This window comes from Camarhynchus parvulus, chromosome 5 (genome assembly GCF_901933205.1).
Source record: "Camarhynchus parvulus chromosome 5, STF_HiC, whole genome shotgun sequence".
Classification (NCBI taxonomy): Eukaryota; Metazoa; Chordata; class Aves; order Passeriformes; family Thraupidae; genus Camarhynchus; species Camarhynchus parvulus.
Genome location: NC_044575.1, coordinates 47,730,049 through 47,752,884, shown reverse-complemented (window position 1 = coordinate 47,752,884; position 22,836 = coordinate 47,730,049). Strand labels below are relative to the sequence as shown.

Sequence of the window (22,836 nt, the reverse complement as noted above, 5' to 3'; positions counted from 1 at the left end):
TATAATTTGGCTCACAAAATATGTACTGGTGCACTGGCTGGATCCCCTCATTCAGTAGCCCTTAAACATTATGAAGAAATTCTATAGAGCTTGCTTAAGTGGAGCTGGACAAGAGAGCATCCTCCATGCTTGCGCATTTACTTTTTACATTACCAGGAAAGATAGTCTAAAAATTATCTTGTGCATAAATTAAATAAGGTGCATTACAGTCCTTTTTACATTCTAATAATCACACATCACAAAACTTAGTTTTATATCTTGCACTGCAGTCATTACAGTGCTGATGCACTCAAGTAGTATGGCTCTGAGAACAACAATGATAATGACAACATCAGCAGCAATAAAAACAAAAGCAGCAACAAAACAAAATCAAGCAGTACACACCTCTAAAAAGATCCATTGCCTCTTCATAGGTCTCTGGGTACCCATCTAAAACATATCCCTGATTCCTACAAGGCATGGACATGAGCTTGTCCTTCATAATTTTAATGATATACTCATCACCTAGACTGCCTAAGACAAAGAAGGTTAATAGGTGCCTAGTTTATAGAAACAAGAGATCTGAAATTATTTTACTAACACTGAATGCATTTTAATACATTTTTCTTCTACTTAGACCCTTAAAAGTTAAATATTTTGAGTTACTATTTGTATATATGCATTGTCAGCAATCTATGGAATATTAAAATGTAGATATAAAATAAAATCACCTTTGTGTTTACAAGGATATAAACATTAGTCCTTAATGATCTAAACATGAAGTTAGTTTTATTTTGAATGCTACAATCAGATTTTAATAGAGGCAGTAAAGAAATACTTAGAGAAAAAAAGTCACGAGAAAGCAATAATTTTCTATTTTCATTTTACTGTAAGACTTAAAGATAGTCTTCCAAAAAAGACATGAGGTAGGTTCTACAAGTTTCATTTTCAGACAGGTTGTGATATGAATTAGTTTATTTACCTGTCCTACATTGTCGAGAAAATACATAGGAGGAAAGTCAGGTTTGACCTGAAATTTTGTCCTTTTGTTTCTTACTTTATTTTGCTTTGACTATTAAAAGTCTTAGATATTTATAAACCATTCTAATCATAAAAGTATGTAACTATTTTAAAAGACATTGTTATTTTAAACAACACATCAAAGCATGCAGAAGAGATGCTGCCATAGGTCTCATTACTGATGTTTCCAGGTGTGTAAGAAGTTAATTTCTTTGAAGATACACAAGATCTAAATCAGCTAAACCCTTAGCAACAGACCACATTTTTAAGGGGGATCACTTTATACTACATGGAAAACGTTAAACACTAAGACCAAAACTACATGACATTATTAATATACAAATGGTAACTAATATTTTTCAACAAGGAACCTTTTTTCAATCTTTTACAAATTCTTTTCAGGCTTCCATAAGTAGTATTTACCTTTTATTGATGTATGAGGTTCTTAATAACCCCCACAATTTCATATTAGTGTGCACTTGTTTTTACTAAACTACTTTTATTTTTGTAAGTTTGACAAAGGTATATTTCACCAGATTTTTACTTTATGTTATAGAAATTTATGCTCTCTGCTCTGAGAAGAAAACATGACATTATTAAAAAATTCTGAAGTAGAAAGATGAAAGTGCTATGATTAAAGAGGCACCAAATTATTTTAAAAATATGTCACTTTTAATATACAAGGTGTATCGTTAGATTGGGTTTGTGTGGACAGATTTTGTTAGCCAGAGGACTTACAGAAGTGGCTTCTCTGAGAAGCTTGTAGAAGCTTCCCCTGTGTCCGACAGAGCCAATGCCAAATGGCTCCAAGATGGATCTGCTGCTGACCAAATTTAAACCAATCAGGGATGGTAGTAATGCCTCTGTGACCAAATATCTATGTAGGGAAAAAGTCATTGTGCAGAAATAAAATGTGGTCAGGGAAGACAGAAGTGAGAATCTGTGAGAGAAACATCTCTGCAGACACCAAGGTCAGTGCAGAACTAGGGGAGGGGGTGCTTCAGGTGCCAAAGCAAAGATCCACCTGCAGGCTGTGGTGCAGCCCAGGGTGAGCAGGCTGTCACCATGCAGCCCATGGAGGTCCTGGGGAGAGCTGAGATCCACCTACAGCCCATGGAGGTCCAGGGGAGAGCTGAGATCCACCTACAGCCCATGGAGAGGCCCACTCAGGAGTGGGTGGATGTCCAAAAGGAGGCTGTGACCCCATGGGAAGCCCACACTGGAGCAGGCTCCTGGCAGGACCTGCAGACCCATGGAGAGAGGAGCCCACTCTAGAGCCTGAAGGAGCCTTCTAGGCCTGAAGGACTGCATCCTGTGGAAGGGACCACAATGGAGCAGTTAATAAAAAGCTGTAGTCCATGGGAAGGACTCACACTGGAGAAGTTTGTGGAGGACTGTCTGCAGTGTGAGGGACCCCACACTGGAGCAGGGAAAAGACTCCTCTCCCTGAGGAGGAAGCAGCAGCAGAACCATGTGATGAACTGGCCATAACCCTTATTCTCCATCTCCCTGTGCTGCTGGTGGGAGGAAGCAGAGAATCATTAATAAAGTTAAATTCAGGAGAGAAGGTAGGGGTGGGTTCTCTGATTTTGATTGGCAATATATTTAAGTATTTTGCCCAAGTCAGGTCTGTTTTGCCCTGTACTCTATTTGTGATCTCTCCCTATCTTTATCTCAACTCATAAATCCTTCATTGTATTTCCTCTCCCTTGTCCAGTTGATACTTGATTTTAATAGGAGCTAAAAGTCTAGAACACAAATTTATTTCCTGATTTCCATTTGCATAGGGTTGCACTAGCTACCTCAATCCTACCATCATACTTTGTATTTCCTACCTTTATTCTGCTGCATGTTCTGTTTTATTGCATCTAAGAATTCCTTTGCTTCTTCTACATTTTCACCCTCCTCCTCTTCCTCCTCCTCTACAAGATCTTCTCCTTCTCCTTCTACTTCTCTTTCCACCCTGACAGGTTCTTTAGCCACAATTTGCTCCTGATGACAAGAACAGAAATATGAGTTGGCTCAGAAATTCCATAACCAAATTTACTTTATACACAGATGTAATAAAAGAAAAAAATAATTCCCTTCATGTGTGTTCATGAACAGTGAGTTACTGAGCAACATCCAGTCTCTAAAAAGATTTCAGAGCAACTGCCAGAGATGATCAGTATATTAAAAGGTATTTCCATTCTCAAATAATGGGATTATAACTAATTTTTAAATGCTGCCACACATCTTAAAATCCGAGAAATTAAAACAACAGGAATATTAGAAAACAGTAACACACCAGATCTGCAATTTTTTCAGAAATCACATCATTTGTCCTAACATAATGTAGCTTGTAGTGTTTGCAGAGCTCCTTAGCAATGGTAGATTTGCCAGACCCGGGAGGACCATGAATGAAAACTTTGAGAGGCTGGAAAAAAGGATAAAGATATAACATTATTCAAACAGCACAGATGCTTTTTTGTAAAAGCAACAATATTTTTAATATGACTAATAGGAAATAGCAATTGTACTTAAAACTAAAAGGATATTTTTGTTTTATTTATTTATTTCTTGTTGAATATCTTTTCTATCACCCATAGGTCTCAAGTAACATAGTTACTTAAATGATGAAATTTACTGTTGGAGAAAAAGCATGCTTCTATTTAGTAGACATACAGACCAGTTTTTTTGTGGCTAGTTAATATTTGAATAATCCAAAGAGATGACATGATCCCACAGATAGGATGCAGTGAATTTTGGAATGTCTCTACTTTCCAATTGAGATAGAGTTGCTGTCATCAAAATTATTCTTTTGACTTCAAAAATTCCAGATCCATCACAATCTTAAGTGATGTCTCATTTCAGCCTACCTAGCCTGAGAATGCGTAAGTGCAATTAGGATCCCAGTATACACTTCTAAATATGTTATGCAATAAACTCATAATCATACCTAATTAAGTGCCTATCTTAATTTAATAAATCTGACAGTACAAACTCTGCAATAGAGTAGTGACAGAGACAGTCTAGCTAGCCTTACTTCTCCTTGCTACCTGGTATGTACTGTTTTTTTAGTTAGATGCATTTGTTCTGCGATGCAATAGTTTAACCAAAACACAGATCTGATAATTCTTTCAGAGCTATGGAGGGACTTTCAATAAATAATTTTTAACAATAGTATCTTCATCTTTTTTACATGCCTTTAACTCTTATTCAAAGTTTGAACCAGATATAGACATGCTAAACAGCTTTATTGATACTTGGATGTAAACAGACATTTTCTGCACCTTTCAGTAACCTATACATCTGAATACAGAAGTTCTAAATATCTAAATATCTAAATATCAAGCTAACATAGGAAATAATGAAGTTGCCCAGCAAATTACACTACAGAGCAGAGTAAAAGGAAGGCTATATTGCACTAGAATATCCACACTCACTGAATATATAAAGGGCACAAAATATTCACCTAACTATTGACTATTGTAAAAAAAGTTTAAATAAAAGATACACTTATTGTATTCCTGAGACAAAATATACCAAGAGTGCCATATACTGCATAAAGAAACTAGCTTCAAAATAGCAGCTTTCCATCATTAAGCTAATTTACATTTACAGAATTTCAGTTTTAGGCATAAAGGAAATAAAACTCAGTCTCTTTTTTTTGCCATTTATTTAATGTCTTCAGTTTAATTTTAAGTTTTTATGTTCACTTATTTTGCATCTATATCCATCTTCTATGTATTTTTACTTAATTAAGACTTGTGTTTATATAACCATATCTATTGGGAATAAAGAGAGAAGAGCAGTTTAAAATACTATACCAAAGCATTACCAGTAATCCTCGAGCTTGCTTGTATTCCATGATGACTTGAGCAATGTTATCTATCAGTCCTGTCTCAGCAAACCAGTTAATGTTGAAATTCTCTTTCAGATAAAGAGATTCCATTCGCAGGTTCACAAACAACATATCCAGTTGCATTTGCTGGGGGAACAAAGCTGCATTTATTTACAGACTTAAGCTATGCATGTTAAAAGAACAGCTGGAGCAAGAGACTAGAATGGATGGAGAGAACAGAAAGAATTAAAGCATTGGGAAAGAAGGTTTACATACAAAACAAAACAGATATTTAAGCTTTTAAAAAATATTAATTTTCAATGTATGATTGTATTTGAGTGTTCTCAAATTAGAACATGCAACACTAAACAATTTTCTGTACAATGAAAAGTTTTCATGTAATTGCAAGGAATCCCCACTTTTATAAATTTATCAAGTGCCACCTTAAAACTATCTGGGTTGTATTTTGTTTATTTCTCCTATGAACAGTTTCTTCCAGATAAATAGATGAATACAACGTAATTTATGTAGTCTGTGTTCATCAGCCTTAGTAGCACTGCATTATTAACCTTTTTAAAATTTTTATCATTTTGTGTAGGTTTTGTTAGAGCACTCCCATATGCTAAGGGGAACAGTGACATTAGAGCTTCAGTGTTTTATTTTTTAAATGAGGCTGTAATTTTTCAAAATTCTGTGTTTTATGATGGCTAGATTTTACTTTATTTATTTTCCAAATTTAAACTCACTTTAAATATTTTTAGGCATATTGTGGGGCTAATTTTTCCTGGTCAAATAAAGAAAAAAGAAATTATATCTTTCATTATATCATACTGTTAAGTTTAAATACTTTCCTGAAGAAATAAAAGAAAGCAAATTACTGACAGTTAGCTCTTTGCTCAGGAATGCATTTTCTTTAGGAACCTTCTCAATTTTTCCTGGTCCAATATTTTTACTGATACACTGTCAGAAAAACAAACAAAGAAACAAATAAAGAAAAATCCACATCAGAACCACTTAAGAAATCAAATTCTTAGGAAAAAAAATGAATAGGATTTCTGTAGATAAAAGATGTGCTGTAAATTTTATGTTACACTGTGCCTGGAAAATCAGGATACTGATTTGAAATAGATCTAAGAACAATATATTAACTTTAATGTTAGTATTGAATAGCTTTTGATTGCTAAGTAACACTTCTTCCTTACTACCTATAATTAAAACAAACAAACAAACAAACAAAAAAAAAACCACAGAAAACTTTATAAAGCTCTTAAATATATGAATAAATTCCTAGTGCTTCAGATGTATTTGTAGATATTCACTTTCCCAGCATTTTTACTTCAGGTTCCTTCAGGTTCTTCATTAACAATTGGGAAGGGTTTTCAGATCAATGCTACTGATAACTCTCCGCATATCATTTGCATTTCATCATTAGACAGAACTTAGTTACTCCTACAGCCCTTTAGAATAGATTTAAATCACACTAAATTCCATAAAATCTTGAGCATTTATGTAGACTATTGTCGGAGACTGAAATACTATATTTTATGACTTAAACATTTTCATGAAGGACTTTTGCCTATTGTAGCAAAAACTGTTTTACAAAGGCTGTGGAGAAGACCACCACATCCTGAAATGGAGCTCCTACTGAGGCCCCGGACTGCTCGCTCATGAAGATAAGATAAAGTAACAATTTAGGGCTGTGGAAAAAGGATGCATTCACAGAGCACAAGCCTAACACCTTCTGAGGGGTGACCGAACCCCAGGGCTATCAGCTGCCTGGCTGCTTACAGACTCTTGCACCTAAAGGTGTGGGGAGGAGGAGACTTTTTGGGTGTGCAGCGCAAAAGCCTCTGGTGAGAGGCAGTGACTGCCCATCCTCCACTGTGCAGACCAGCTCAGCTGAGGGCTCCTTCACCCGGAGAAAAGCTTATCCACAGCAGAAGGGGTGTCAAGGCCCATCAAAGGCCCCCTAAAGGGGTCCCCAGACCCTGCACCAGAGCACTGCATCATGATGCAACAGATCCGCACTGTTGCAAGGGGCAGTGTCAAACTGGTCCCTGCAAGGGGGACACGGAGGAGTTCCCACCTGCCCAAAGCTGCATTAACCTGCTGAATTCTGCAGTCTTCTGTGTGGTGGCCCTCACCACCAGAGGAAGTCCATATGGAGGGGAGCAATGAGACATCATTGGGACCCTTGGATGGATGATATGCTTCCACCTAGCTCCTTCCCTTCCCTTCCCTTCCCTTCCCTTCCCTTCCCTTCCCTTCCCTTCCCTTCCCTTCCCTTCCCTTCCCTTCCCTTCCCTTCCCTTCCCTTCCCTTCCCTTCCCTTCCCCTTTGCCTCTTTTATTATTAAATAAAATATATCAAATTTTTGCCACCAACATCTAACCTCATTTGCTTTTAATCACGTTTTTGGGATATATTTTGAACCCTCAAAGTTCTTTCCACTTTTTACACAGAGACTTAGTTTTCTTTGCTGTTCTGGGTTTAAACTGGACCGTAACAACAGCAGATCTAATAATCCAGCATTCTGGCTTCAATGATGTCACTTAGTGGACACCAGTGAAGATAAGCATGGAAAAGGCATATGTGATACTCGTTCCAAACTCTCTTCTAATCTTCAGCTATTTTCAACTAGAACTCTCGAGGTGTTTCTTTCCCATGCACCTTTCCAGTCTTCCCCTGGGCTGGAACAGCTCCCTCCCAAGAGAAGTCTCTGTAGCACCCTCTCCACTGGCAACTTCCTGTCCCCAAGAACTGTCCACTTACCCCTGTCCTCTATTTCGCATTTCTAAACAACCTTATACTTATGAAAGGATGCCAACCACTCTCCTTGGGATGCCTCCCTGGACCAAAGCACAGGTTTCATCTTCTAGTGAGCTCCCTGTTTCATTAAACTCTCTTTGATACAACAGCATCAGGGCCTTATGTAACATTTGCGCAATCTACATGAGCAAGCGTTCTATGAGCTGACTCTCACTAGCATAGTGTATTGTTTAGCAGCATCAGACTACTTCTAGACTTAATTTCAAAACTCTTGGAAAAACAAGATATCTCCCACAACATGAAGGGAAACACATGGTAAAGACTCAGTATCTAATCACAGTTCTGTGAATCCCATAACAATTCTCCATAAATTTTTTAGGTAAAATTTTTATTAAAGTTAATGATAATACTGCAAAAATTAGTTCTGCAAGATCAAGTAACCTACTTCGTTTAAAGGACAGAAGTCTTAGAGGATTTCAGAGTAATCTTCCATGTAATTTACTATCCAGGATAATTCAGGAAGACCTAGGAATGTCTACTTCAGTAAAACACATAGCTTTAAAACCTTACACACAGATATACTAAAAAAACAAAACAAACAAAAAAAAAAAGAAATTCAAACATCATGCTTTTATCAACTCTCTTACCTTTATTAATTCTCGAAGCGTGTGCATCGATGAGTCTACTCCAAGCACATACTGAAAGTCTGGTTTGTGTTCTGCTACATTCTGCAACACTCTGAAACATAGCAAGTACAGCCCGTACTGGCACTTGGAGAAGCTTCCAGGGCTTTCCTTGTTAAAGGCAGTTCATGAAACAGTACCAAGAGTCTGCAAATTCTTGCAGAACATTTCAGAGCATGACATTTTCATACATATTTCACTTAATAAAGAAGCACAGCTACACATTTTATTTGGAAGGAAGTTAAAAAAGAGTAAAAAGCTATATCTGTGAAAGATGTTGTCTTAGTCTGCTGTAGAGTCCACAATCCATTTCCAGTTCTGTGCCAGTTAACTGGTATCACACTCTAGACTGAGCATGATTTGTCATTTATTAAAAGCAAAGCACCAGTGCAACAGTCAGATAAGGTTTCCAGAAAGCACATCTGCTTCTAGAGAAAGTGAAGGCTCTCTTTGACTCAGTTAAAAGGGCCCAAAAGTGACTTTAAACCAACCCACCCAATTAAAAAGCCTCACTACTCTGTAGTGGATTTGTTATCTAGCTAGGTTTCAATTATTGCTCAGAGAATTTTTTTCCACTTACATTGCTAAATCACGAATATGAATGGTTGGAATAATATTCTTGCCATCTCCAAAAACAGGTATTGCAGGAGTCTCACCAAGCCAACACATCTGAAAATCAGAGAATAAAGTGAGAAAAAAAAGGTTACTTTTAACTAGAGCTAAAAAAGGAACATTTGATTACTAGGCAAATCTGTATACTCAAGATTTAAAGTTCAGTTTATTGAATAATTAACAGAACTGCAGTAAAGAAGACCATTCTTGAGCAGTACTGATTGCCAAACTACTAAAAGCAAGAGGGTTTTTTTTAAAGATTATTCCTTAATCTTGGCAAATATTACTTTTTATCACCCTAAGGAAAAAAAATAATAAAAAAAAGAGAGACTGTTGAATAGAAAGACATTTCCCAGGATTCCATTTACATGACAGACATGTTCTCACTGGAAAGTACTTATGGAGATACTGTTCAAAAACTAGAGAAATATCTAAGAAAAATTAGAGCCAAAGAAAGGAAAAACACTTCCACTGTAGCTAAAGTATTTCAAAAGGATCAAATAAACAGTTCTCCACATGAAAGCATTGAGTTTATGATGCCAAGGCTGCTAAAAATGGATTCAATTCCAGTACAGTTTGCCCCTCAAAATTAAATGATCCTTCAAATGTAGTTGGATGTCTACCTTAAAAAAGTAGTGAAAGAGTCCTTCCTCAGCTCCATATTGATGTCCTGAGGCAACAACATAAGTTGTAAACTTTTTTTTGTTCTGTAAAGTGAAATCAGCAAGAAAGTTTTCATTAAAATCTGGTACTGCAATTGGGATACAGGTCTACACCGACTCTTGAATACATGTACATTAAATACACAAAGTGTGCAAACTGTATCACTTCCAAGTTGTAACTAGATCAATTGTTGCATATCCTGTAGCTTCCTGAGTCATATTATTATTACTTCCTTCAAGAAAAGCTGTCTACAGCTTTTTGTCTTCAAAAAAGTCTGTCTACATTTGAACAAAGATTATAAAACTAAAATAAAATTAAGAGGTAAAATTTGGAAGTTATGTAAATCAATTGAGTGATCAGGATAACTCATGCTTCTACTTCCTATTTTCAAGAAAAAATAACTCTGAAATTCATTGAATCTATTTTTTTCAATACACTCTATTTGCATTTGTCTGTCTAAAGGAGCAGAAAATGCTGGATTAAAAAAAAATTAAATCATCATAAAGGAAAAAAGCTTTTGAAGAAGTTTTTTGAATTAGTCACTTTAAATTTTTTTAAGATGAAACAAAATTATTAAATAATTCTCATGTTGTAAATATCCTAGGCATTATATATCTTCATCATAAAATGTAAAAGAACCTGCCTTTATCACAGTGGGAATACATGTGCAGATTTGGGATCTATCATTTTTTGGGGGAGGGAGGAATGAACTTTTTGTTATCATCTTTATAATATTTTAGAAGCAGAAAAATAAGGCAGGTCTTAGCCAATCTTTGATTATATAAGCAAAGCACCACGTAACTTGATGACAAGTTGCAAAGTCAGTGTGTTGTATCTATTTGGCTTTATCTGTATACTTAGAAAGTGAAACTTTGTTATAAAAACTACTTCAACTGAACTAAATTCAACAGCTTGTTGTTAATCACGAGAAACACTAAAATTAGAAGACACTACACATAACAGAAGATCTTCCACACTGTAAGGGCAGCTGCCTTTTTCAAACACTGCTAGGGCCACAGGAGGACTTTGCCATGGGATGAGCACAGAAGGGAGCTATAGCAGAATATCTCTAACTTCAGGCATGACCCGGGGTGATCTGGTTAGTATGTCCTGGTTAGCACATCTGGACAAAAATTCCCACTGTGGCCACAGTGTCATGAAGCAACTGCTCATATGTGTATCAGTGGCCAAACAAAGATCACCCCTAGTTATGGGTCAGTTGGCAACCACCAGCCATCACTGAAGCCCTCCTGGATACACCTGTGTGGATATCTGGAACCTGGACTGTAAGGTAAACCACCACAGTGGCAGCTTGAGATAAGACAAAGGTGGTGTTATCCTAGACAATGCATTATTACAAAACATTATAAAGCTTACATTACCAAAGCTTGGGGAGAAGAATGATAATGCTGATAATGATCATAAAATGCAGAATTTACAGGCTCTAAGGAAAGCCAGCTCAGCAATTGGCTGAAATCAGCTCCAAGTGCATAAAATGTGATTCTGGCAGGGCATGGTCATGACCACCAACTTATGGCCTTCCCACCCAAGAAACCCATCAACTCAAAAGAAGAGAAAAACTGAGCATGGGACTAATTAGCATCAGAAATGAGGGAATAATTTAACCAATAGGTTAAGAGAACTCTGTGGCCAATGAATATTGATTTCTTTTTTTGCTAAAATGTATGAAAAGGAAAAGTTTTGAACTATCTCCCATCACTGAGAAGCACAGTATGAAGAAGGACCAACATGATGCCATGGGATCCTTGGATGGTGACTATCTTCTGCTTGATCTCCGCCCTCTGTTTTCTATTTCTTTCTATCTCTCTACCTCATATTCATTGTTAAATAAAATCTGTATAATTGACTTCAGTTTGTGGTCTCATTTGCACCTTAATTTGGGTAGAGGTATCTCTTACTACTCAGATCTTAACACATACTGAGTTTGCTTGGGTAATTCTATGACAGATAGTGTGTGCACCTAAGAGCAGCAGCTCCCCGGGTTGCTTTGGACTGCAAACATGTTCCAGAAGATGCATAGTAATTTCTGCCTTCTAGCAGGAAAAACCTGCCTCTTCTGAATGCACAGAAGGTGCTATTTCTCATCTCCCTTAAAAAGAATGTAACACAGGATTTCCTTCCATGTACCTTATGCTAACTCCTGCCTTGTGTGAACAAACCATAGTTTGACACTGAGTGATGTATTTCACTGAAATGCATACCTCTAAAACAGGTTCAATTCCTCTAACAACAGCTACTTAGTGTCACAAGCCACCCATTGAGAAGGTACTACTTGATGTTACTTGGCTATAGGTAATTTTAAAAATAGGGCAATGCTTAGAGAAGTTGATGTTCCCCGCGGCACGTTTAGTCCCGGGTAAGGAATGTCACGTTCCCGTGTGCTGTTCATTAAAGCCACTAGGTGTCACTTTCTAGCTGAGATCCTCAGTTCCGGGCTGTGGTTGTTTTGGCTTGTTTGCTTGCTCCTTAAAAATTGCTTGAAGTGAGAAACAGGTCTAAATGTATTCGGGAACTATGATGCCACTGAGAACAGAGATGGGAGATGAAGAGCTTTTCTGCCTTTGGCAGGCAGATATTTCTCCAAGGATTCTGAATTTGGCAGGACCCCCGAGATTGCAACTTCTGAGAAAAGTGACACAACCTGAATGCCCTGAATGCCACAAAGGTAAAGGTAAAAAATTGCTAGTGATAAAAAACAGAGATTCTTAAACTCTCAGACCGTTACTGAATTTTAATCAAAAAATAGGTGAGAGGTACACTAATGCAGAGAGGTGAAATCTTGCTTTAAGAAACAACTTCCATTAAATTGCACTCTGAACAGGCAATAAGGCTCAAAAAACCTTCTATTCTTGGTGCAAGAGCTTTTTTACCTGGTTGGCTGATGAATTCTAGTGTCTGAGGTCTTTGCAAGGAACGATAACACTGTAATTTCTTTCACTGATGGCATATTTCCTAGATACCACTGAATTTAGGAATGAGTAAAGACTGTAATCCAGAAGTCTTCAGCCATCACAGGAAGCCAAAGCTGATTCCATGGGAAGAACAGATGCTTTGGAGCCATCCTGTTCCAAAGTGCTGACAGAAACCATCCAGGGGCAGTGATACCCATTGGTGCTGATACTGGAGTTCTGGAGCAAAGGGGCTCCTTTTGAAAGGGTTACAGCAGGTAGTATTGAAAATATTCAAGCTGCTTTATCATGAACTGCTACATATCTGTCTTCTTAACAGAAGTTCAGCCTGGCAAACACTTAGAAGCTAATTATATAAATACTTTTGGTATGCAGTGACTCAGTGCTTTGGACTAGCCACAAAAATTGTCAATAATTCATCTGGGTATGAAGTGGTGGCAGAAGTTAACACAAGGTTTGATGGATGTTGTTTAAAATTTTCATGTTGTTAACACTGCAGGTGTGAAACTCATCCCATGGTCTTACAAATCCATGTTAGCATAGTAAGAGAAAAACCAATTTACCACTGCTTTTTCAAGCTGTAAACCAAATTTTTACTTGTATTCTGTATTATTAGATCCACAGTAGAATAGAATATAATTTCTAGTGCTATTTTCTCAGCAGGACATAAGACAGCAAATATATGCTCAAACCAGAGAAAAGTTTTTTCACAATAAACTCTGTTATTAGCTGGATAAATTTCTGAAATGGACATTGAATTATATTGATTATGGGAGACTTCCAACACAGGAAAAAGGATGACCAAATGGCACCTTCATCATCAGTGTATTTTGTTGTCTTTGAACCTCCTCACTACTGCACCACTAATGACAACAGCTTCCATTTTCCTGAATTGTAAGCTGAGCCACTATTGGTATTTATTTAATAATAGTTCTTAAATACAAATAGAGGTATAGTCTGTTCTCTTGTAAGATTAATGGCCTAATCAGACCAAAGCAAGCAAAGCTGAAGGAGGGGATTTAAAAACATATAAAGTGATAACATATTTTAGCTATTCTGTGTCAGCTCTATGGCCATGATTTTAAAGTAAATTATAGGGTGGAACAAAAGTCAACAAGGCCTCTGCTCCAAGAGCACAAACTATCCAGGACATGATAGGTGTGGCCAGAACATCTAAGTATTTAAATGAGTTGCAATACCAACATAGCTTGCCGATATTTAAAGATGCTGCTTTTCTTTAGAGCAGTACTAATATCTCATTCCTCTACAATCTTTCTTCCTCAAATCTTTCCACATGGACCCCAGCTTTGATTGTCTCTGGTACAACCAAAGAAACAGTATTTTTTTAAGATGAGCATGATTTATCCCTACCTAAGAAAAAAAAAAGAAATTGGGATTTATATTATGCATACCCTTGGGTTTCAAAGGACATTATAGTATTCTCCATGCTACTATACTTTATTATTAATATGCGTTATCCATATTTATAAGGACAATATTATATTCTTAAAACTTATTCAAACAGTTTATAAATTCTGTTACTATGATAAAGCTCTAAATAAGAAAACAAACCAGCTTATTTTTATAAAAAAGTTCTATACATACAGTTTTCCCGAGTTTTGCAATGTGTTTTTCAGCATTTATGTGATCCACAAAGCCAGGATGAGACCTTCTTTTGCGAAAATCTTCTTCATTAAAAGGAGCATCAGGATTTTCCTATGAAGAAAAAAAATGTGACTGATATACATTTCCTAAAACAGAACAATTTTTTAAGGTCTAGATAGTTAAAGGAAGTTCTTTAAAAGCATTTTAAAATCTGTTTTAACTTTGTCTTCATTTGAAAATCGTCAAGGTTCTGAATTTGATGCTTGAGGTTCAGCATTTTGAAAATGTCATTAGTTCAATTTCAAATTTCACAGTAAAAGATTTTAAATTACTTTTTATATTTAAAACAAAACATTAGTTTTTATCATATATAGCATTACACAGGGTTGAAAAAACTCTATTTCTGTAACACTGAATTTGAGAATTGCAATAGCATACTACAAAGCACCCAACATTGCTCCTGAAAATACTTTACATATATCGATATAAAGATGTATCCAGTTTAATTATGTATTTCATTAAATATGCAATGAATATGGAATTTTTTTAATGACTGAAAGACACTGCATATTGTGGTTAGCATTTGTCTTGCCTCTTCACTAAGCAACTCCTTATGTCTTTCTGTATCATTATAGCCCAATGCCTAAACTTTTCTGTCAGTGAATTTCATCCAGCAATTTTGGCAGTGAGTAATGGATAAGAGTGAAAGAATCTTAAAAACCCGCTCACTTTGCTAGCTATCATTGAAGTACACACCCAAATTATATTGTATAATTAAACGTAATGAATATTTTCTATTAAATGACAACATCTATTGAAAAAAATTAATGTTTTGATATTACTTACAGGGTCAAAGGGTTTGGTATTTGCCCAGGTCATTATTGTTGAAATGAGGATGAATAACTTTTGTTTTGCAAAAGTCTCTATTTCCTTATGAAGGGCTGTTAAATGAAAGCATGAATTTTATTTTAAACTATATTATTCAAACTGTAGTTTTGCTTTTATATAAAGGTCCTGGATAGACACTCATACCAATGTTCTATGTGATGTCTTTTTAAGCAAATGCTCTTTGAGTTAATATAAAATAAAGATAAAAAATCAGGAAAGAGAACAAATAGAGAAATAATGGTAATAAAGAACTAAAAACTAAATTATTGGGAATTGACATAATTGTCATAGAGCTACATATTATGGGGAAAAAAATTTCCAACAAAACAATCTATACTAGAAAACTATTCATCTTCACTGATTGCTGAAATACTGAAAGAAAATAAAAAGTAGGGGGTTTTTGTGGTAGGAAAAAAAGGTACTGAAGGCAAACAAAGTTTATTTTAAAATAAAATAATTATTTTAAACATTTTTTTGTTACACAAATTATTCTGTTGTCTGAGTGTTCATATTATAAAGAAGAAAGCATAATTTAGTTTAGCTGTCATATAAAGAATCATATTGCACTCTCACCTTGAAAGGATTCCAGCTGCCTATTAGAATTTGGGTGTAACAATAAGGAGAAAGTTGTCAAAAGACTGCTAGCAATATTTTTTATTGGACTTAAGAAAAATAAACTTAAAATAATTATATAAAATATTGAAACATTCTTTGAATATCACAGGAGCAAATTTTCTACCCACCTCCCAATGCAAAGAGACGACATGATGGTTGACAGTTATTTAGGGAAATTACTGCCTACAAAGATGTGCCATTTAAAGAGTTGGACAATTCCATGTCAGCTTCTCTCCCTTCTGAATGTGACAGTGCATTCCATGGTTCTTTGCTATTTATCCAAGTAATTTGTGCAGCATTTCTCCATCAAGGAGCCCAATTTTATATTAAAGTGTACCCATGATAATTTTATTACACATTTATGGCAAGTTTTAATGGCCACGTACAAAACAAATTTCTGTTCAGGTAAAGCTATACTAACCAGAAGCAGCCCATGTTGCTTCCTCAATTTGGCTTGCATCCTCAGTGATATTATATAAAATAATTTCACACCCAAGCAAGTGGCTTAAGAGTTCTTCTCGAGAAGAGACCTGAGGGAAAAACAGTCAGATTCTGTCATTAGAGAAAAAAAAATCCTCTTCTAGTCAAATTTCTGGATAGTATGTGGTTTTCTAAGACTAGAATGTTGGAATTATTCATAAGATAGTTATCAAAACTTTCATCTGTCAGATACAAGTAAGCTGATAAAATGGAAATTAAATGCTGAAATTTCTAATTTAGAGTCCATATAAACATAGATCAAAAATAGAGACTTTTAATGGTATTTTAGGATCCATATTTTTAGTGCATTTGTGAGCATCGAAAATATCTACTACTTATCCAGGTATTTCAAACAACTATCCATTGGCAAAATAGAGAAGACATAAAAAAATGTCAATTTCCTTGCAAGATAGCATCCTGTAATTTTTATTACTTTCAGATTATCTGTATTACTTGAGCAAATCCAGCAAACACTTTGGGCAAAAGCAGTTAAAACTAAACACTGCCAGGTATAATTTCCTGATTGAACAGTTCAGCTGCATAGACATCTGAATCAAAATTTTCAAATGTCAGAAGAGATTCTTCAATAAGAAGAATAATAACAACCAGTTTATAGCAAGCAGTTTGAGACAGAGGCAATTTCTAGTTTCAGAAAACTAAATCAAGCAATAAGCAATCACATCCACAAGAGCAAGCCTCTTTTAGTTAACTAAACTCTGGGCATACACATCTTTATACAAAGATGTAGGTATTCAGAACAATTAGCTGCTAGTGCAAGCTGTGATTTCAGTGAACAGTTAAGAAGGACACTAACTTTGAGTCCAGCATCACTACCTTCAAAATGGTGATAAAAGACAAAAAAAAAGATAAGAGATACTTGAAGTGTAAGCTTTGAGAAAAAAAGAAAGCACACCTGTGGATCATCACGATAGATTTTTTTAAAACGTTATAAAGAGGACATCATATATTTTCTGTCTGAGTTCCCTCCTTTTACTATTTGCTGTGTCAGACCTAGAAGAGAGGAAGCCAGAGCACATGCAGGAAGCAGGAGTAAAGCAGATGTATACAGCTTCCAGTAGGAACAAAATTTTATTAGTGCAGGTCATTTTACATGACCTATGATATTTCTAATGTTGTCTAGGCAATCTGAAATCAGACTCATACTTACTGCACACGTTTCCTTTGCAAACTGTAGATCATCACTCTCTGGTTTAGAAAGAGTACCCACTATTTCATAGCTTTCCCCTGTGCTCGTGGGTTCAACAGGGGATTCATTTTCATCTCCCTCCTCTTCTTCTAGGCTTTCAAGCGTCGCCCCAACAACGCAGGTGGATAAATACTGCAATATAGAAGATATATCATTTCTATACAAATACCTATTGAGCCCTACACAGCTTCTCGTAATCTCCAGAAGGCACCAGGACCGTCTGACCAGCCCCGCTTCTGTTGTTGGTAATGCTCCTCAGAAACAGCTTCCCATTGAGGGGAAAACCTTCGGCACTGCTCAGGCTCAGCTGGGATGTTTCGGCTCGCCTCGCGTCCCACGCCTCAAAGCCGAGGGTGCCGGCGAGTCCCTGCATGCCTCCGCTCCGCCCCTGGCTCCTCTCGGGCAGGGGGTGCAACATAGGGAACTTGGTTATCGCCCTCCACAGCGATCAGCTGCTGCCTGAACTCCCCCGACAGGCTTTATCCCCACCTCCTGTCCTAACTCTTCATTTTTACTCCTCATTTTTACTCCATCTTATCCCTTTAATTGCTCCGGTGCCTCCCCTCAGCAGCTATCTCAGCTGACCCTCCTGTCCGCCCGGCCGAACTCCCGGGGACCAGCCGCGGCTCCCCAGCGGGCGGAGGTGCCTGAGGCAGAACGAAGCCGCGGCCGGGAGCATCTGCGGGCCGTCCCCGCGGTCACCTTGCCGATGCTGCGGCCGCAGTAGGAGTCGAGGTGGTTGAGGAAGACGCGGCGGCCCCGCGGCGCCTCCTCCTCCATGGCCCAGCCCGGGACGCGGCCCGTTGCCGCGCGACCGCCGGCGGGCGCACTGCCCCGGCCGCCGCTGGGGGCGCGCCGCCCCTAGCACCGCCCGGCCCGGGCCGTCGCGAGCTGCGCGCAGGCGCCGTGGGCACCCCGCCCGGGACAGCCGCGACCCCCTCAGTCTGGGACTGGTCGGAACGGTCCAGCGCGTGTGTGGTACTGCCGAAACAAAAATAGATGGTAATTGGGTTATCCGCCGGCCTTTCCGACAGTAGGCAGGGTATGGGGCTGCCTAGGCGAATCACAGACTAACAGGTACAGTAGCAGCACTTATTCAGCGCTCCGGACAATGGAAACCACTGGCAGCCGAAGCAGACCTGAAATTGTCCCTCCTCAATGCTGCAGACCTTCCCTCCATAGGGGCAGCAACGCCTCAGCACAGGCATGGGAGAGCATTTTGCTCATCCTTAGTAATCCAGAAGTGGTGGAATGACATTGCTGTCCCACTTTTGGGTTAACATTGTAATACTTGAAAATACAAGTTTCTTCTGTTAACACCTACAAAATACCTGTTCTGAAAGTATGCTTATAATAAGCACATAAAATGACAGTTTAAAGACCTCTAAAACAAAAAAAAACCAAACAAACAAACCTCAAAATTTAGTAATGAAACATTACTTTGGCATTTTTCCACTTGGATTTCTAACACTCCAGGTCCTTTACAATCACATACTACACCTTACCTTGCTGTTTCATGACAAAATTTCAGCTGATATAAGTTTGCAAACAGTTTCCCAAATAGTCCACAGCTATTTAAGATTCGTCTAAGGGCATGATGATTTCAGTTGTTGACTTCCAACTTTACAATAGCCCCACCCCCCACAAGAAAACTTCAATGCACCAGTCCATTTATTTAATTCTTTAGTCATTGAAATTGAACAAGTAAATCAGTTGCAAGGAAAAATATTCAAATATAAATTTGCTGAAGTACATTCTCCTCACAGAGGACTAACCACGTGCCACAGACCTGTGTGTGAAAAAGAGCTTATGAACAATTTTTGGAGCATGGAAGCATACCCTAGGGCAGTGGACTAGTTTCAGAAATTTCAACCCAAAAAGATAATAACCATGAAATTAAGTTCTCAAAAACAGAAGCACTAATTACAATTGTCCTGTCATAGTTGCACATTGCTAACTCAAAGTCATTACAAAAGCTCTGGTAGGCTTGTCTGATCCATATGACTAACCATAGCAGGCAAAAGCCAAAAGTCACTGGAATCTGTGAGAACCAATAAATCCCTAAATGTGGCTCCAAAAAAGCTACTGTATGTACTTGTCACAAAATCATAGAAGAATAATGGCAGGATTGTTTAAATAAAGACATATAAATACAGGAATAATAGAAGAATACAAAAAGTGTGAATGTCACAGAATGTCAGTTCAACTGTACAAGCATTTCCACCCAACTCTAACTTTTAAAAAGTCTACCATTCAGTAAATACTTGAAAAGTTATAGCAGAACAATAGATTTATAAAGAGAGTTGTACCAGTTTTTAAGTAGAAAATACAAGTTATATCTTCCAGCTTGTATTAGTCTTAGCAAATTTCAATACAGCCTTTGGTTTCAAACCAATACAATGCAATTAACATTACAGCGCTTACTTTAGTATTCATTAGGAGAGGACACTGTACAATTGAGGGAGAACATGTGAAAACTGGGAGTACCAAAGTACTGTATTATAGAAAGTAAAGCAAAAATACTCTTGAATATATCCTGTACATCATGTAAATACACATTCAAAATAGTAAACAGGCCTTCCAAGCCTCTCAAACAGTTGCAGTACATATTTATAGCATAGATAACATCATTTTTAGGAAATGCGTAGCCCATTATTTCTGTGCTTAATCATTTGTGTTTCAGACAATACATTCATAAATAAGCAGTTCATCTCGTGTATTATTTGGAGCTTGCTGGTTGCCATAGACAAGTACAGATCAATTAATGCTGAGCCTTGCTTTTAACTCAGATACTGCCACTATATAAGCAATGCTCAACTGTTGAAGAACCATCTTTCTAGCTACAAAGCTGACAACTTTCAGGTTTATGTATAGCAAATCAAGCAGGAATTCCTTGCAGAAGTTTTCTAGTAATTTTCTCACTAACTGGGTAGAGCAAGTAGTTACCTTCTATTTTAAAAAGAAGGCATGAAAATTATCAATAAGCACACACACAAAGAATTACTACTTATATCTATAACATTCAGTCTCTATTTTTTTAGTTTTGAATACTAAGACTTGGAAAAGAGACCAAGGTTTTTGAACATTGTATGGAGCAACTTACATGCTCATTTACAACAGAAAGTAAAATTAAGAATTTTTTCTGCTATTTATCAAAGTGGCTTTTAATAACACTGAGATATATGCAAAACCATGGTAGCAAAATGTTATATAATATACTTGTTATAACATATAAATGTTATATAATAATGTAGTAACATGAAGTAGATTTTAATCCAAGAAATGAAGCTTAAGATGTTTGTAAGGAAGATCTCAGTGCTTCATACTAAGAATTCCTTCTGGCACTAAATCCTCCTCATATCTGGGTAAATCATGACTGACTTTCTTTCTTCAAAGCTTCTAGTCTTTGTAGTAATGCATTTCCAAACACCTCTCGATATGCAGGGCTGAGAGAGTCCAACAAGGAGTAGACAGTTTCATGATATGGAGTTTGCAGTCTATCATCAGTCTGATCAAAATCATAAGCTACTACCTGCAACAAAGAATTAGGTGGTTAAATTTCTGTGGTGATTATCACCTTGGTACATGTAGCACAACATTTAACTTTGCCAGTCAGGGTAGTACAGAACAATGCTTTGTAAGAACAAAAAATATTGAATTTAAAAATCGCAGTCTCTTCTTTCTACTATGGAGCTTACTGGATAGACAGTATTTAAGACAATTTCAAATACCTTTTGTCCAAATCTCAGAATGTTAGTAAAATACATCATTTGAAAAGAAGTCTCACATCTACACGTCTGTACAAAAATTAAAAACGGTGCAAAAAAAAAATTGTATAGATGTTGTATTACTGACTTCTTTGGGTACCTGAGAAAGCCAAAGATTGACATAGTTGTAACAAATTACTGATTCTATCCTCCACCATTTTGTGTCTTAAATAAATTCCTGTTTTTTTATTAACTTCCCTTCTTGCTTTGTTGGAAGTAACTAGCTAAAGTTCCCTCTTCTAGAAGAAAACCTGTAGATCAGGCTTTCATAAAAGTACAAGAGGAATATGTGTGGTTGTCAGTGAAGTATTTTTCTAGGCACCTTTTGAATATGGTCATTGTTCAAAACAAAGAAGTTTAAGAAATTACAAAAATTAGCTTACCCTGAGTCCTGCTTCAGTGAGCTCCAGACAGTATCTGTTCCTTTCCCTGGTTTCCACATTGATATATGCCACATCCTCTGCACAGGGAAGGGTTTTTGACACAAACATGTTGCTGACAGCAAATAAAACATCATTTACAACAGCTTCGGCTTCTAGTCTCATATCTTTCACGTCTGTTCCTTCGAAGTCTCTATAATCAGAATCCTCTTCAAACCCTGTATTATTGGGCAACTCCATAGGATTGCAATCAGTCTCCATCCTGCATATAAAAACATTTATTTTAGACTTATTATACCACTGCACTCAATTGATAATAACACTATAAAACATAAGTTATATTTTAAACAGATGTATATGTATTTTAAACATTGTCCAAAAAAAGGAAACTATGAGACTCAGTGACTTCCATAACTCATGAAATGACAATCTAGAGAACTCAAACACAAGACATTCAGAACAAGTGCTGAAGAAGATTACAAGAACATTTAGAAGTGGTATCAGTATCACTGAGACTAGTTTTTCTCAGGCAAGTTAACTTGTATTCTGTGGTACAGGACTCTTAAGATTCAGTGTTCATTAATTCTGCCCTTTGCTGATGCAGAATGTAGGAGGAAGACAAGGCATGCCTGGAAAAAGCGAAATCAATAGCTGCAGAAAACAAAAACCTACTGCTGGTGCATATAAGAAAGACTTAGAAAAATCTATGAACTAAATGACTTATCAGACACCTTAGGAACTAAAGCCAGCTGTTTGTTACAGTCACTAAAGAATAAAGCTCTTGTTCATCTTTCGCGCACAACTGCCGATACATTTCAGAGACACAGGCTGCTGCTCTTTGCGAGCAACTGGTACCAAAGGGGGCAGCCCCAGCGGGGTTACCGCCGCGGCTCCGGCAGTGGCCCCGCGGCTGCCGGCGTGCCCAGGAGGCCTCAGCCGACACCTGTGGAACCTGCCTGAGGCAGCAGGGAGAGAGAGCGCCTCGCTCGGGACGCTGCCCCGAGAGCTCCGGTAGCTGAGCACTGCTGCCGGCAGGCAATGGGGGCTGCAATCACCGATCCGCAACATAGGGGACATTCACTCCAAGGGATCCGCCGCTTCCTGCCAAATCCCACCGCCGACATACAAACAAATTCAAAAGACGCTGGAGGCAACAGGGAAGCGGGATACCGAGCTGCGCAGCCTCCCGCTCCCAGGGACCGCACCCCCGCCACGCCCCGCAGCGCACCCACCAGCGCCGATGGGCAGCCGAGGACACGCCGCTCGACCCCGCACGGCTCCGGACGCGCCCGCCGCGCCGCTCAGCGGACAGCGCCCGCCCCGCTGCTGCCCGGGCCGCTCCCCGGAGAGGCGGCTCCGGCGCCACCGGCTGCACGACGCCTTCCGGCCGCACCGCCCCTCCCGTGGCCGCTTCC

General features: G+C 37.9%; 2 protein-coding genes across 3 annotated transcripts in view; both read right to left on the bottom strand.

Moving 5' to 3' along the window:
• Window positions 1–18,078, bottom strand: part of AK7 (adenylate kinase 7) — a 28,833-nt gene extending 10,755 nt beyond the window's left edge. For both annotated transcript variants that reach the window (XM_030949574.1, XM_030949575.1), the window contains exons 1-13: window positions 17,977–18,078; window positions 17,236–17,406; window positions 16,009–16,117; window positions 14,931–15,025; window positions 14,085–14,195; window positions 9,510–9,593; window positions 8,855–8,943; window positions 8,239–8,329; window positions 5,705–5,782; window positions 4,820–4,969; window positions 3,287–3,415; window positions 2,835–2,991; window positions 385–513 (exon numbers count right to left, since the gene is read on the bottom strand). In XM_030949574.1, coding sequence (XP_030805434.1) covers window positions 385–513; window positions 2,835–2,991; window positions 3,287–3,415; window positions 4,820–4,969; window positions 5,705–5,782; window positions 8,239–8,329; window positions 8,855–8,943; window positions 9,510–9,593; window positions 14,085–14,195; window positions 14,931–15,025; window positions 16,009–16,117; window positions 17,236–17,406; window positions 17,977–18,054 — 1,471 coding nt within the window. In that variant the 5' untranslated portion in view covers window positions 18,055–18,078. The remainder of the gene's footprint in view (window positions 1–384; window positions 514–2,834; window positions 2,992–3,286; window positions 3,416–4,819; window positions 4,970–5,704; window positions 5,783–8,238; window positions 8,330–8,854; window positions 8,944–9,509; window positions 9,594–14,084; window positions 14,196–14,930; window positions 15,026–16,008; window positions 16,118–17,235; window positions 17,407–17,976) is intronic.
• Window positions 18,079–18,927: 849 nt separating this feature from the next.
• Window positions 18,928–22,812, bottom strand: GSKIP (GSK3B interacting protein). Its single transcript, XM_030948850.1, has 3 exons — window positions 22,654–22,812; window positions 21,425–21,683; window positions 18,928–20,806 (listed from the first exon to the last, which is right to left on the bottom strand). Exons 2-3 carry the CDS (start codon window positions 21,680–21,682, stop codon window positions 20,645–20,647), a joined length of 420 nt encoding a protein of 139 aa, XP_030804710.1. The 5' UTR covers window position 21,683; window positions 22,654–22,812; the 3' UTR covers window positions 18,928–20,644.
• Window positions 22,813–22,836: the final 24 nt, after the last annotated feature.